The 15114-nt window shown below is 40.3% G+C and overlaps 1 protein-coding gene across 1 annotated transcript in view; it reads left to right on the top strand.

Moving 5' to 3' along the window:
- grin2ba (glutamate receptor, ionotropic, N-methyl D-aspartate 2B, genome duplicate a) overlaps positions 1–15114 on the top strand; it is a 173969-nt gene that overhangs the window by 142640 nt on the left and 16215 nt on the right. The window contains 3 exon segments of the mRNA XM_022196983.2: positions 6841–7070; positions 7178–7338; positions 8027–8214. Of these exon segments, the coding sequence (XP_022052675.2) occupies positions 6841–7070; positions 7178–7338; positions 8027–8214 (579 nt within the window).

Raw genomic sequence — 15114 nt, 5'->3', positions numbered from 1 at the left:
TTTGCAAAATAGAGAAGGTAAAATCACAAGGCGCAGAGTGTGGCAAGTCGAACTTTTTCTTTTCATATAGAAAAACGAATTCCATCCGTACATTATCTATACATCGCTTAATCCTCATTAGGGTTGCAGGAGGGCTGGAGTCTATCCCAGCTGACTTAGGGTGAAGGCAGGGGACACCCTGGACAGTTCACCAGTCTACGGCAGGTCTTCTTGTACAGACAAACAATCAGACTCGCATTCACACCTATGGACAGTTTAGAGTTTGCATGGTTTTGGACTGTGGGAGGATAGGAAAAAGAATTGCAGGATCAAATCAGTTTTGCAGGATTTGTTTTAACACAAGCCAGACTCCATGCACACAGCAACAAAACTGCCAATGCACATCATTTACAACAAATCACTTTGCTCATGCTCTTCACATCATGGTCTTAGTGAAATATTGAAAATGTCGTGGCTGATGTGCAGCGTGGCTCAGACCCCTGACGAGTCGTCTCTGTGTAGCAACCCTCGTGTTGTCCTGTTTGAAAATGTGGAAGGAAAATATATTTCTACAGTGAAACTTCTGACGTCCACATTTTCAACATTTTTGGGGAAATCTTTGAACATTTTTTAGTGTAAAAAAAGAAATGTTAGAAATGTTTCTGAAGAACATTCACAAAAAAAATCAACCAAAATCCAGCGAAATTCGCTGGATTTTGGTTGATTTTTTTGTGAATGTTCTCAAAGAAAATATCAGAAGTTTTACTGATATATATGGAATCACTTTAGATAGTTGTAGGATTTTTTTTGGAAGATTTTTACTCATTTTTTGAAAATATTTACAAGAATTTTCTTGCCAGATTTGGGGGATTTTTTAAAATAAAACTTTTAAGGAAACTTTTAAGGAATTATTGGAATTTTCTACCTGAAAGTTTTGCAAATTTTCCGAAATTGGGGATTTTTTGGAGGAATTTTTGGATTTTTTTTTCAGACAAGGAAACAATATTTTTTTGCGCCCCTAAATGAGGACAACAGGGGGGTTGAACTTATATATTATGTTTATTCTTTTATCCTATACGGCCAGAATAATGAATGAAGATGATGTGAAAATACTAAACACAAATCATGCGCTACTGAACAAAATAAGGAAGCAGAAGCAACGTCTTTTGGACAAATCATAAAGAAAGAGACCCTGGAATATATCATCACATCACAACATGGCTACACATGGAACGGGCAACAGTCACAATTCACAAAGCAAAAGATCGAATTAGATTGATTGTTTTAGTTTATTCCCATGAAACAAATCCCTTCCTTCCTTAAAAATGCCTCAGACGTAAATCTACACAGCTCTCCAGAATGTGCAGATCTGTCAAGTCCCTGCCTCTTTGTCCTCTCAGCCCTCCACACATGCTGCAGCTCAAGCACACCAGCTCACGTATGACTGCCTAAACACTGCAAAATCACTCTAAACTACACAAAACCCTAGAAGCCTGAATCTGTGTCAGTCGCTGCAGGTTTAAGATGGAAACGCTCGTCCATGGTGTCGGCTGTTTATTTCACTCATGATGTATCTTCTAGCATATAAAAAACACCATGTGGATATGTTAACAGGGTAATAACTTGATTTTTACTTGACATGATGTGGTTAAAATCCTTTGCTGTGTGTGCCACAGCTCCTCACTTTTTCTTGAATTGCACTTTCAGAATTAAAGGAAATAGAAAATAATGTGCAATCAAGGAAGCAGGTACTTGACAGAAGTTTTTTTTTTTTTTTTTTTTACATGCCGTGATGATGATTTGGGGCGACATATCACGCTTTAAACGCATATGTTAATTAAAGCAAACAGCTTCAATGATACTTAATCACTTTTCTGCCCTCATCTCTTCGCAGGTTTCTCAACCATCAGCACGACTTGATAAATTAGAGGATAAATCTAAATGTTAGAATACACCTCAGAACCAACTTTTCACAGTATTTAGTAATCAAAGGTTTTCCTGCACTACAATGATAAGAACTGAGAATTTGAATAGAACCGGTTTTGTTGACGCTCTCAACCCTGAGCAGTTTTTGGTGTTTTTTCCTGTTTTTTGGCTCATCTTTACACCTCTATTGAAACAGAACAACCATGGCTAAAAGTAAAGGAAACCCCCGTGTTACAAAGCAGTGATTCCAGAAATCATAAGAAAGGAAAAAGCTGGATTTCCTTGTTTGTTTATTTTACAAACAAATGGAACAACTTGGAATAATATGCAACGTTTTTCCAAATTACTTGTTATCTGGACAAACGACTCTGATACTCGAATATACTGTGAAATACAGCCTGCAAAAAGTCACTGACTGTTGGGTTTTGATGAGTCACGGTTCTACTGAAGAACTTTTGTGTTTTACAGAATCTAACTAGTGCAGATGCTTTGTCTTTGGATGGTTTTTAAATTAGGGCTGTAGACTAATAGGGCTTTTATGAAATATCATGCAGAGTTCTGTCAAATAAGAGAACACAGACTGAACGGCTTTCCTGTCTGGACGTCGTGCTGACTGTCACACATCTTCAAACGTCCATTCTAAGCCAGGAAAGGCTGGAATGTGCTGCCTGTTAAATTTTCTGGGTTTCAGATGTTTTTTTTTAAAAAGCATCTGAATTTTAGGATGTTTAGCATCCAAAATAAAAGTTGCAGATATGAGAACATCACATGGGTCAATGTATAATTGCAGGACTTTTTGTTTTGTTTTCTATTTCTGAATAAGCTCATTTTATTATTGTTTTGCTAATTAGAAGGTGGTTTTTATTAAATTGGGACGATTATTTAGTTGACATTTTAGTGGTATCCAGTCATTTTTTATTTAATAACTGATTGTTTCCATAATAAATAATGATGGAATTTGTAAAGACATGATCATAATGAACATAAAAAAACATTAGTTCTTTTTACTTTAATCAAAATTTTTGCAAGATATATCCCAATTATGTGCTGACGTGCAAAATAGCCTTACAATATTTTTGCCACAGAAATAAAAGTCAATTTCTGAATTCAAATCAACACAAAAGCGACTTGAACATCGGATTTCTGCTTTGTTGCAGCGATGAAAGCATAAAATACATTTGTTAGTGAAGTCTACGAATGAGAAATGATGCAGAGAACATGGCAGCAGGTAATTTGGCCCTTCAGACTGAGTGTGTTCCATGAGTAACACTCCAACTAGTCATTCACTCCAAACAAGCAGGAAGTGCAGAACCAGATGCTCTCTGCCTGTAACAATCTCAGCATGGACCGCGGTGTACAAATTGTCTTTTACTGCGTTCAAAGACTGACATTCAGACACGCATAAACACAGCGTGGTCCGCCTCCACATATAGACCAGCCGTCCTCACTGACCCAATGACTTCATTCTTCTCTCCTCCTCCTCCTCCTCCTCCTCCTCCTCCGGCAGCCTGCTCTCTTTTATTTCATTTACAGGTGTGTCTCAGTGCAAACCCAGCGCTGCTTACCTCACACCGGACAAGTCATTTGCATTCATTATCATATTTCCCCAAATCACGCGTCAACTCTGACAGCAAGGGGCTACTTTTGTCTTAGATCTCCTCAGCTGAAAAGATGAGAAACACACACAAAAAAAATCAATGTCTCCCACAACTCTATCTCTGATGTGGCTATATATAGACAATGGTTATCTTTTTTTCATCCCTCTCATCCTTCATCATCTTCTGGAGAAGATGTACTCCTCCCTAAAGCGCTGTTCTCTTCTGTGTGCCTTCTTGTTTTATCTGCTTGTAGCACTGTGGGAGTTTGGTATCATGAAGAGTGCAGATCGAAGTTTGGAGTCAAAGGATTTGATGCAATAACGTATCAATGGCTCGACGGCAGATTTGTAAAATCGTTGCCCGATTCATTTAACCAACTTTCTCGCCAACTTCACAAAGGAGATGCTTGGCACGATGAAGCCAGTTTGTCCGTGAACAAAAGCTCCGTGCAACAATACACACCCACGTGCTTCTACACACACACAAACACACACAACACTCACTCACACATACCCACACAAACATTAAGAACCAACTGCTGATCACAGCATAATGCACCAGAATGCTGTCAGCTCATAGATGAAGTGAAACAACACCATTCCTACAAAATTTGAATCTGTTAATTGCACTCACATGTGTGATATTTATGTATGTAGATTATATAAGTGAAATAAAACAACAAGATTAATAGTCAAGAGCCTTTTAGACACCCTAAATGCAACTTGCTCACAAAGACAAGGCTAAGGTGCTGATGTTTCGTTGGTGTAATCACGAGTTAAACTGGGATTTGTGAAGAGGGGACTGCAGACAGTAGCAATAAGAACTATTTTTTTTCAATTAAAAGCAGTGAAACGGCACACATTGTGTCCTGTGGATGAAGATTAAGATTAAAGAAGCAATTATTTCCAGAATGATAAGATGCAACTGTAATTTTGAACTATAATTTCTTTAAAAACAAAAAGCTAACTCACTCTTATTTGCAATTTGGATGAAGCAGCATTTTAAATGAATTTGTCAAAAATAGAAGTTCACCTCCATGTGAAGCTCTGTGAAGTACAACATACCAAAATACACTGCAGTAGTGTAGGCTACCACCCTTTATTTTTAGAGTAGTTTGATTAATATTTGCTTTTAACCGATGGTTCCAGAAACCCTGAAACTTTGCTGTACATAAAAACAGACGTTTACCCAGACCCAACTAAAGTATACTCAGTGGCTGTAGAGTGTAGAAAAGTGCATTTGAGTCAATATGTAATTGCATAGCTGACAGGTATCATAGTTGAAATTTTTGCTGTTATCAGGTCTAAAATCAACATGAACACCTATAACCAAACACCACATGGTATTTTTACACTAAGATTCTTCCAAATATTGAGTAAAATTGAAAGTTATTTATAAAGATATTGTAGTAAACCTGTTGACATACCATAAATCCACACTTGACTCACACACTACTTTATGTTAAATAACTCAAAGTCTTGGAGTCTTCCAGGATTTTCATCAGGAGGAAATGACATCATGTGGAGCTGATCATGTGATCTGGAATGAACACACTTCCTTGAGAGGTGCTTTTGTAGTGGCTAACTTAATTGAAAGGAATTTCATTTCATGAGCAAAACTGAAAATTCCAATAATAATAATAATAATCTAAAAATAACCTGCAATAATCTACTTTGTGCAGCAAAAGAAAGAATCTATGAGGACATGCTATTTGAGATGTAATTCATCTGAGAAGAAACTAGACCTCTGTACCTACTCTTGGCTTCGTTTTCAGGCTTTACAGAATGTAGCTCATGACAGGAGAAGTAGGCCAATCACATGGCTTCACCCAGATCAGGTGAGATAGTATCAAGAGCAGCAAAGTCCACTGTGAGAACAGGATCTGGTGGTGCAACGGTTTAGATAGAGGACTTCCATTTGGGATAAATGAATGTGGACTTTTAGCTTAACTGTCTTTGCACGTTTGAAGCGTGTGATCATCTGCTGAGAGGATTGAGGAGAGGGATGAGCTGCACGAGGGCAGGAGGAGGGCTTTATATAGTTTCAAATTCTGCCGTTTTTTGTCTTTCACTTGGTTTTGCTTACTGCAGCCCGAGGTATCTAATCATAAGCAAAAGTATTGGTCATATAGAGTTGGGGGAAAACTTTAACCATCCATACAGGGAGAACAAACACACAAACTCCACACAGAAAGACCCCCACAGACCAGCAGGTTCTAATAGAGAACCTTCTCGCTGTGAGGCAGCGGTGCTAAATACTGTACCATAATGCCACCCACACACTGTATATAAAAGATGGACGTCTGAAAAGGGAAGCCAGCATAAAGGGGCCTCACACCTGGGCTCTTTTCTATCAGGCAGCAGGGGACGACTCCTCTGGTTGCTACAAGAAGTCTGACTTTAATTCTGTCAGAAAGCGACTCTACTTCTCCCCTCTCCCCTAGCTTTAAGATTTTTTTGGATACAGTTTGTTAAATTTGTAAGGGACAGTCCAATGCAGAGGATAATAGACAATGAAGCAGAGTAGGTTTTAGAACGAGGCCGCTTTCTGATTGGCAGTTTGCTACTGTCTGGTTTAATAGGGGCAAGAAAGTGACAGCCAAACTTTACGCCATTCGTCCTCCAACCAACAGCTCCAGTCACAATGACTGCATCCATCTTTTATATGCTGCTTATGAATGGATATTTAATTTTATTCTCATAAGTAGGGATGTCCAATATTGGCTTTTTTGTCACTAACCAATATGCTGATATTGTCCAACTCTCAATTTCCAATTCCGATATCAACCGATATCGATATATGTGGGCTATTTCACTAATTTTAGGTACCATCACATAGCTCTTGATGTGGAATTAACACATCATGCCTCATTTTATTGTGATGCCCCATTGGATACATTCTCAAATTCAACAAGGCTTTCAAATGTAAACATTGTCTGTGCAAAATAAGAAAACTACTTCAACTTAAGTTATAGAAAAAATGGCATATTTATGCCTTTTTAAAAAAAAAATTGTCTCAAACAACAGTTCACATTCTCCCTTCCTCCCTCTATGAGTCCAGTAAATGTAGATGACATCCAGGCATTATTTTATCGGTTTTCATGATAGGCAAAAAAAACCCAATAACGATATTGATCGATATTACATTCTCATGCCAATATCGCATCGATAATATCAGTGGGCCGATATTATCAGACATGCCTACTATATGTAAAATCATTTTTGAGCTTCAGATTCATCAGTTAAGGTTCCTCCTTAAGGCCTAACTGCCCTGCACCGGTTTAGAGACGGATCCTGCTTCATCCTATATTCTTTAATTGCGACCGTGTTCGTTCCAGAGCCTCATGGTCCGTCCTTCACCATCGGTAAGGCCATCTGGCTGCTGTGGGGTCTGGTCTTCAACAACTCTGTGCCGGTGCAGAACCCCAAAGGCACCACCAGTAAGATCATGGTGTCAGTGTGGGCCTTCTTTGCTGTCATCTTCTTGGCCTCCTACACTGCTAACCTGGCCGCTTTCATGATCCAGGAGGAATACGTGGACCAGGTATCCGGTCTCTCAGACAAGAAGGTAAGGCGGAAGGCTACTGTTTGATGTTGTCTCTTATCTCCCTTCATGTGTAAAGCAGATGTAGTCCAGTTTTACATGCTTGTCTCTCTGTGCTCGGTCTTGTTTAGTTCCAGAGTCCCAACGACTTTTCACCTCCGTTTCGGTTTGGTACCGTCCCCAACGGCAGCACAGAGAGAAACATCAGAAACAACTATCCAGAAATGCATTCCTACATGACAAAGTTCCATCAGAGAAACGTCAATGAAGCTCTGCAGAGTCTCAAATCTGGGTAAGGACCTGCATAGAAAAGTGGCTGTTTTAGTTTCAGTTATAGATGAATGCAACCAAAGCGTAACGTATTTTAGCTTGAAACTTTAAAAGTCCCTCTTTAACAGAATAGATTAGAAAGCATTGAAATAGATACTGAACGATGTAGTTTGGCAAAAAAAAATGTCTCAGTCTTTGCTTCAGGCAGTTGAGCACCATCTTCACATTGAAACCTGCTCATCGTTGCCATTCCCTTATTATTTTTCCATGAAACTTGGTTTAATAGATTGAATGCTGTGTCGACTCATCAGCTGTACATATTTTTAGAGGAATAAAAAGCATCAAGAGAAAATAAACAGCACTCTAAAAACATGAAAATGAAATGATGCTATATAATTGTCATATATTGTTAGAAAGAGGCCCTCGCTCAGCTCCCTTGTTTTTGTCTTCTTTCATGTAAACATATTGTAACTGAATAGCTCCAGTAATACTTTCACTCCCCCTCTTCAGTTTTCATCGAGTGCTCCGTTTCGCCAGTCTCTGTGCCAGCTCCAGCCTTTGGCAAACCAAGTGGAAGTCTATTACTCTTATCAGCAGCTTAGTGCTATTTAGCAGGTTAATTGGAATGTTGGAGCTGTGATGTCTGTCTACTAAGTGCTAATTAATTGTAACCTATCTCTCTTTCTCCCTCCTTGTCCCTTATTCCGCAGCAAACTAGATGCTTTCATTTACGACGCGGCCGTGCTGAACTACAGGGCCGGCAGAGACGAGGGCTGTAAGCTGGTGACCATCGGCAGCGGCTACATCTTCGCCACCACAGGGTACGGCATCGCCATCCAGAAGGAGTCGCTCTGGAAGAGACACGTGGACCTGGCAATCCTGCAGCTCTTTGGAGACGGTGAGGGGAAGAGAGCTGTTTCCTCCACTGTTTTATTCATAGATGCTGCACAGTTAAATGCGCCCGGCACACAGAGGCTCCATCATGCATACAGCCGTGTTGATGGGATGAGGTGTATGAATAATTGCTCAAAAATTCATCAGATAGTCACCGAGATACAGCCGCGTTTTACCAGCTAATGCAACAGATCATAACTTCTTTCCGACCTTGAGGCGAGCATTAAAGGATAAGTCCAGCTCGTATCAGCTGAGGGCTTATTTTAATGACTTGGTGGTTATTTTAACATTGTGCTCACTAAGTTAGCTGCTTAAGCCTTAGAGCCCCACGGATGCACTTTGTGTCTAAATTCACATCCCTTCTTCTTGCTCTTGAAGTATTTATTGAAGCAAGGTGCAGCACAAACACACTTTCAAACAATTCCAGCTGCCTATTATCTGCGTGACCGAGTGTCAATACTAAAAGTAATCCTGGGTATCCTTACATAAAAATTGAGTCATAGTTCAATGTTTAAATTACTCATGATCATGTCGCTTTGTAGATCTGTTAACACTCCCGTTGTCCTCATTTACGGCACCAAAAAGTATTGTTCCGTTTTCTGAAAAAAATCCAAAAACTCACCAAAAAAATTCTCCAAATTTAGAAAAATTTTCAAAATCTTCAGGAAGAAAATTCCTTAAAAGTTTCCCTTAAAAGTTTTTTTTAAATCCCCAAATTTGGCAAGAAATTAAAAAAAAAATTTAAAAATTAAAATTGTAAATATTTTCAAAAAAATGAATAAAAATCTTATATCCTAAAAATATCTAAAGTGATTCCATACGTATCAGTAAAAGTTCAAATATTTTCTTGAAGAATAGGTCTTGTAAGTAGCATTTCTTAATATTCACAATTAAGGCTGGAGTGAGCAGAAACTTGAAATGGCAAAATAAATAAAAAATAAACACCAGAATTAAAAATATACAGTATTCTTCCTACAGCTCTTCCCTCTGAAATACTCAAAAATAGTCAAGCTCGTCAACTTTAATTCATTGATTTCTTCAAATCGTGTCCTCACTTCAAAATTTGTTGCTCCTTATAGTATCTCATTACCCTAGCCGCGCTAGACAACCCACGGCAACGAATTTAATTCTCTGCCAGGGTGGGTCTAGTTACCCTCCATAAGCCTCGAGGTTGGATGCTCCTAAAACTGGTGGACGAATCACCATGAAGTGTAGAGTCAGAAGGCGGGCGTAACTAAGTGACGACAGAGGCGCGACGATTCTGACAGAAACAACCAGAAACAACCATAGAAACAAGGAAAGACAAGAAGATGGCTGCGCACAATAAACAGTTATCTTTCGACTCGGCTTTGGCCACAGCCCTTAAAGATTAAAGCATGAGCTTCACCCATTGACTGTATAAATAAGGTTTCACCGAACTCCCGCATCTTCAGATTTCCGGCACTCTAGAAACCACATCAGCCTATTCGTTGCGATGATTGGTTGTATACCTACCCAATGGCTGCAGAGTGATTTGAAAGACAACCTTTTAGCCCGCCTCCCTCCCTGTCGAGAGTTCCTAGACCCTTGCGTCTTCAGACCTGGGTCTAGCGCAGCTAGGCTAGTATCTCATCTAATCAGTGAAAATGCCTGTGATTGGCTGACATCTTTTGTCTATTCTAAAGCCTAAAAACAAGGTGAGGAGGAGGTGCAGAATTCTAGTTTCCTCAGACTACTTGAAACCCTTCAATATGTTGGAATTTTTGCCCAGTGACATCAAAAGTAGCACTGCCTACTCCGGCTTTAACTTGGTGAGAACAATGATATCACTACTGGTGGAGACAAAACCAAACCAGTGAAAATCAGTGGGATATAAATCAAAATTATGCCTCAAGAGCTATTTCAAGGCTCTTCATTTACTCATGAATATTCCATTAACCGCCCCAGGCTGTGCGGTAGGGACATGTAACAGTGGCTTGGATTCCTATGTATACAGTCCAGGCTCTGTGTTTCAGCTCATTCAATGTGAAATCAAAGGGGCTGCGTGGGCGTTAACACACAGTTCCTGAAGTTTAGGGCTTTAATAGAACCAACATCATTATTTTTTAGTATTTTGTGGAAAATCCTTTGGAGTCAATGACTGCCTGGAGTCTTGGACCCACAGATATCACCAGATGCGTTGTACCCTCCCAGGTGATGCCGATCAGATTCACCTCTCGCTTGTTGTGAGGTCTCTGCCTTCAGCCTGGTCCTCAGCATGTGAAATGCAGCTCAGCTGGATTGAGATCAGGTGACCGACTCAGCCGGTCGAGAGTATTCCACCTTTTCACCCTGAAAAGCTCTTTGCTTGATGAAATGTCATCCAATGAGTTTGGATGTGTTTGGCTGAATCTGAGCCTGCAGAATCCTCCTAAGTACCTTAGCATTCACCCTGTTGCTTCCATCAGCTGTGAAATCAACAAATGTCAGTGTGTCAGTTCCAGTAGCAGCCATGCATGCCCAAACCAGAACAGAAGCAGCACCGTGTTTGACAGATTTAATTTTAATAGACGTTGATTTCATCAGTCCATAGAACTTTGCTCCAGAACTCTGCTGGCTCCTTTTTGTGTGCGTTACAAACTCAACCCGACCCTGTGTCTTTGCTTGAGGCTGACCAGGAGTTTAGACTGATTAGTGGTTGACTTTCTGTTAAGATTATAAGGCTATCTTTCAGCTTGCACTCCTCAGTCTACAAGGCTGTTTGCCATTTTCTGCTTCTTCTTATTTTGCCAAACCAACTACATTTGATTTCTCCACATATCTTTCATTCTTCATATTGCCAAATAATTCCACTTCACGCTAAATGGTTACTCTCTACCCACAATACAGTTCGGAACTTTGTATGAGCACTTTTGTTCTAAAAAATGTGGTCAGTTCTTTTGAAAACCCTCGTTTGATTTGGCCACTAGGTATACGAAAGGCTGCTTCTGTGCTGATGTAAACATCCTCAAATGAAAGCTGAGACTTTGCATTTAAATGTCCCATTTGATCATTTAATTCAAAGAATAATCCTCAGTCAGACACTGGCAGGGACCAGGTTCGCTGTATGGAAGAACACTGAACGTTATTTAGTTAGATCAGGACTAGTCATGAAGTTGTTTATGAAATTACCGCTGCTATAATACCGCTGTGTCCATGTTCACCTCGCTCTCAATTTACAGAAGTACTCCTGGCCTCTGCTGCTGTTGCAGGCATTTCATAAAAACAAAGAAAAGATTTGACACAAATCCAGCTGTAGGCAGCAAACTGAACTGCTAATGTTCTTGCAGAATCCCAAGTTACATTCAGTGAGATCTTCTGGACATGAATCCAACACGTTGCAGATCTGTCAGAACACATTAACAGCTGTATTTTGACAGACATCTCAGTGTGTTATGTACCAGATACCCGTTGATGGTGCAGCACCACCTGGACACAGGCTTGGGCTTGATCTACCCCGGCTGAGCGCATCAACACGACATACTGTATGTTCAAAGAAGTGTAGCTCGACTACGATTCGGGGGAGAAGTAAAGCAAGCAAAATACATGAAAGATGGTTTGTGATGTTGCAGAGCTGTGTGTGTGTGTGTGTGTGTGTGTGTGTGTGTGTGTGTGTGTGTGTGTGTGTGTGTGTGTGTGTGTGTGTGTGTGTGTGTGTGTGTGTGTGTGTGTGTGTGTGTGTGTGTGTGTGTGTGTGTGTGTGTGTGTGTGTGTGTGTGTGTGTGTGTGTGTGCGCGCGCGCGCGCCTCTGCTGACTAAAGACACAAACTAAGTCTTTTGAACTCTGCAGTTTTCATTCTGGACCAGTCTCTGTGCAGAAATGCAAAGAAAAGCTCCTCACACTGTAAAAAGTAACTTTACGACCTCCTGCAACAGATTCTGTCCTCCCTCTGACAATCCATGTTAGGTTCCTCTCTGCTACACTGGTTTTGCAGACACCAAAGGTCAGTGGTGGCTCCCAGGACCTACAACTTTGGGACCACACTTAAAGCTGTTGTGGTCGCTGTTGCTTCATGGATGCAACCAAATGCATGATTGAGGAGGGAGCTGTCCCCGCACACTAGTAGTGACCTGGTTGTAGTAGACAGTTTTTCTTGAACGGAAATAAATAGTAGCTACCCCTGTAAAACCCACTGTTGCAGAAATACAACATCAGTTTTTGGGTTTCTTATAGATTTTGTATTGTATATATATATATGAATGTATGTATATGTATAATTTTGATCATTTTTCTATGTTTGTATACAACAGACAGACAAAAGCAGGACATATTTAGCTTATTCTCTGCTGTATATTAGGAGGGACAGGTTGGTATTTCTCTGGTAGAATGCATGGTTACACTTTAGCTCTTGTTTCTGATTGAATGTGCTGAAGCAGGGAGCCTGGAGTCCAAGAAATGTGGAACTGTCTGAATACTTACAGTCTAGACCTTAGTGAAAAATACAGTATTTTCATGAATGTCTCAAATCTCTAAGCCGCGGGAAAAAGAAAAGGTCTCCCTGACAGTAAGAGTTCACCCACTCCCATCTGTTCAGGATGAGAACTGTGAGAGTGAGGAGGAAACCATGATAAGGAATTTGTGCGTCTAATTGGCTCTAAACGTCATCTCCTCTCACATACAGTACATCAGGCGCAGACAGAGAAGGTGAGACACTGCTCGTAGGAATATAAGTTGAGATTTAACTCCACTGTGGGGGCTCTGTGCTTTATGGTCACGCTTGCCTTTTATGGGAGACTGTCCAAGCTCTCCGGGGTTTGTTCTTTTGAAATACACTTCATTCCGGCTATAGCTGCGGCTTTAATGAGTCTCTGAACGAGTGGGGAATGAAATGAAATGTGTTCCGAATGTCTGTTTCTAACCCGTGCATGCTTTATGGTTCTGAAGCAAAAACCCTTCATCATAAACAAATCAAAATGCCACAGACAACAGCTGCTTGCTGAGTTTATCGACTTTAGCAGTCTAATTTCACATCGTCCGGTTTTGATATACAGCTCGGCTCGGAATGGGAAATGTAATAGAAGTTTGGTGTGTGTGTGTGAGTTCATGTCTATGTGTTGTAGCTCGTTTATTTGGGTCTATTCCAGCGTGTTGTGAGCATCCTGAACCAAGGGCCCTCGGGGGCCCACTATAGTGCGTCCCAGTTAGAGGTGCCAGCATAGCTCCTAGTGTATTTCGACACTGTGTGTGTGTGTGTGTGTGTGTGTGTGTGTGTGTGTGTGTGTGTGTGTGTGTGTGTGTGTGTGTGTGTGTGTGTGTGTGTGTGTGTGTGTGTGTGTGTGTGTGTGTGTGTGTGTGTGTGTGTGTGTGTGTGTGTTTGCGTGCACATGTGAATATGGGTCAACCCTGTGAAAATGAGAGTGCCTGTATGTGTATATGAGAGCGTTTGTGTGTGTTTTAGAGTGAGACAATGAAGAGATTCTGATTATTTATGACACAGGTTTATTCTTATCAACCTACATACAATTCAGTGCCAGTTCTCTCCGTGTATTGTTTCTTACTTATTGATCATCAGATAGGTTTGTGATATCTTGAACTTATTTGCACCCGTTTGCTCGTGTGTGCGTTTGAATGTGGGTCGACTGCAGTGACATCCCTCTGTGCCACTGGAACAGCATTAATACAGGAGCCGAGCGGTCCTGTCTCGCCCCTCTCAGGGTTTCAATGTCACTTTGCCACGCCTCGCCATCCACTCCCCTCCTGGTGGCCTAGAAAGTGATCAGACTCACGCGCCGGGCGCCAGCAGCCTGGTGCGAAGGCTGGAATGAAGTCTGGGTTGTTTGACGCAGGCCAGAGCAAAAAATACATCATGGCTGTTCTTAAAATAAAACTGCAAGTTTGATTGCAATTTTTCGGATTCACTGCTGAGTAAAAAGTTTTCGAGTCGTTCGGCAGAGTTTGATGACTTTTGCCCTCGGAACCAGTGAAAGACCTGTTGCATCATTTCAGGCATCAATGATGAAATAGTTACTTCTTCCTCAATCTTAAATATCCTTTTTTAAACTTTTCATATGACTTTTGATTCCAAAGCATGCTTACAGTTATTGGATTTTAGAAAGTTTCTAAAAGCAAGCCAAGGGAAAATGAGAAAAAAAAAGACAACACTGATGAAATATGCAAGGGATTAAACCAAACAAAGAAAACAGCAAATTAATTAAAGAACAAACATTCAATAGCCACAATGCAAAGGATTTCAAAAACAAGCAGACATAAGAAGAACAAAGTTTAAAAAAAAATACACACGAACAATATAAAATAACTGCAGTAGAACTAATAAAGACAAGGTGTTGTGACAGAAGAACTGACAGAAGAATTCACAAACTCCAACATGTAACTTTTATTCACATATGTTTAATTGGAAGGTGACTTTTCAGCATTTATTCATGAGTGTTAAGTTATTACTAGTGATGTGTAACCAGTCAGACAGTGCTTTTAGGGGGATACTGAATGGAAACTACAGATGTAGCGAGAAGTAGCTAAATTAGAGCCAAAGTAGTGCATTTTGTAAATTATTTAGCTTAGCTTGACAGCTTGAACATCGGCTATATGTAACGCTTGGCATTGTAATATAGTTAAATGTAAGGCTTCATACATGTGGGCGTGTAGTGTAGATAACACATGTTAGTCTGAAACCTTATTGTTCTATTACCAGTCACTTTTCACAATGTTAGACCTTCCTCCAGGCCCCGAGCTAACAATCTATAACTATATTATTCTGGATTTGAATCCAGCCGATGAGGATTGTTGTATTCCCTCACTAGTTGCGTACTTATGTTCAATCAACAGCAAAAAATACTCATGTTTTCCAAGATTTCCAAGAAAATTTAGACTTTTTCAAGCAAGAAACTTGACATAAAGTGATATAAGACCTTTAATGACACCCTGACCCCCAATAGATTGTCCCAGCAA

Source organism: Acanthochromis polyacanthus, chromosome 21 (assembly GCF_021347895.1).
Source record: "Acanthochromis polyacanthus isolate Apoly-LR-REF ecotype Palm Island chromosome 21, KAUST_Apoly_ChrSc, whole genome shotgun sequence".
NCBI classification, from domain to species: Eukaryota; Metazoa; Chordata; class Actinopteri; family Pomacentridae; genus Acanthochromis; species Acanthochromis polyacanthus.
The sequence above is the reverse complement of the archived record's forward strand: the minus strand, read 5'-3'. Positions and strand labels throughout refer to the sequence as shown.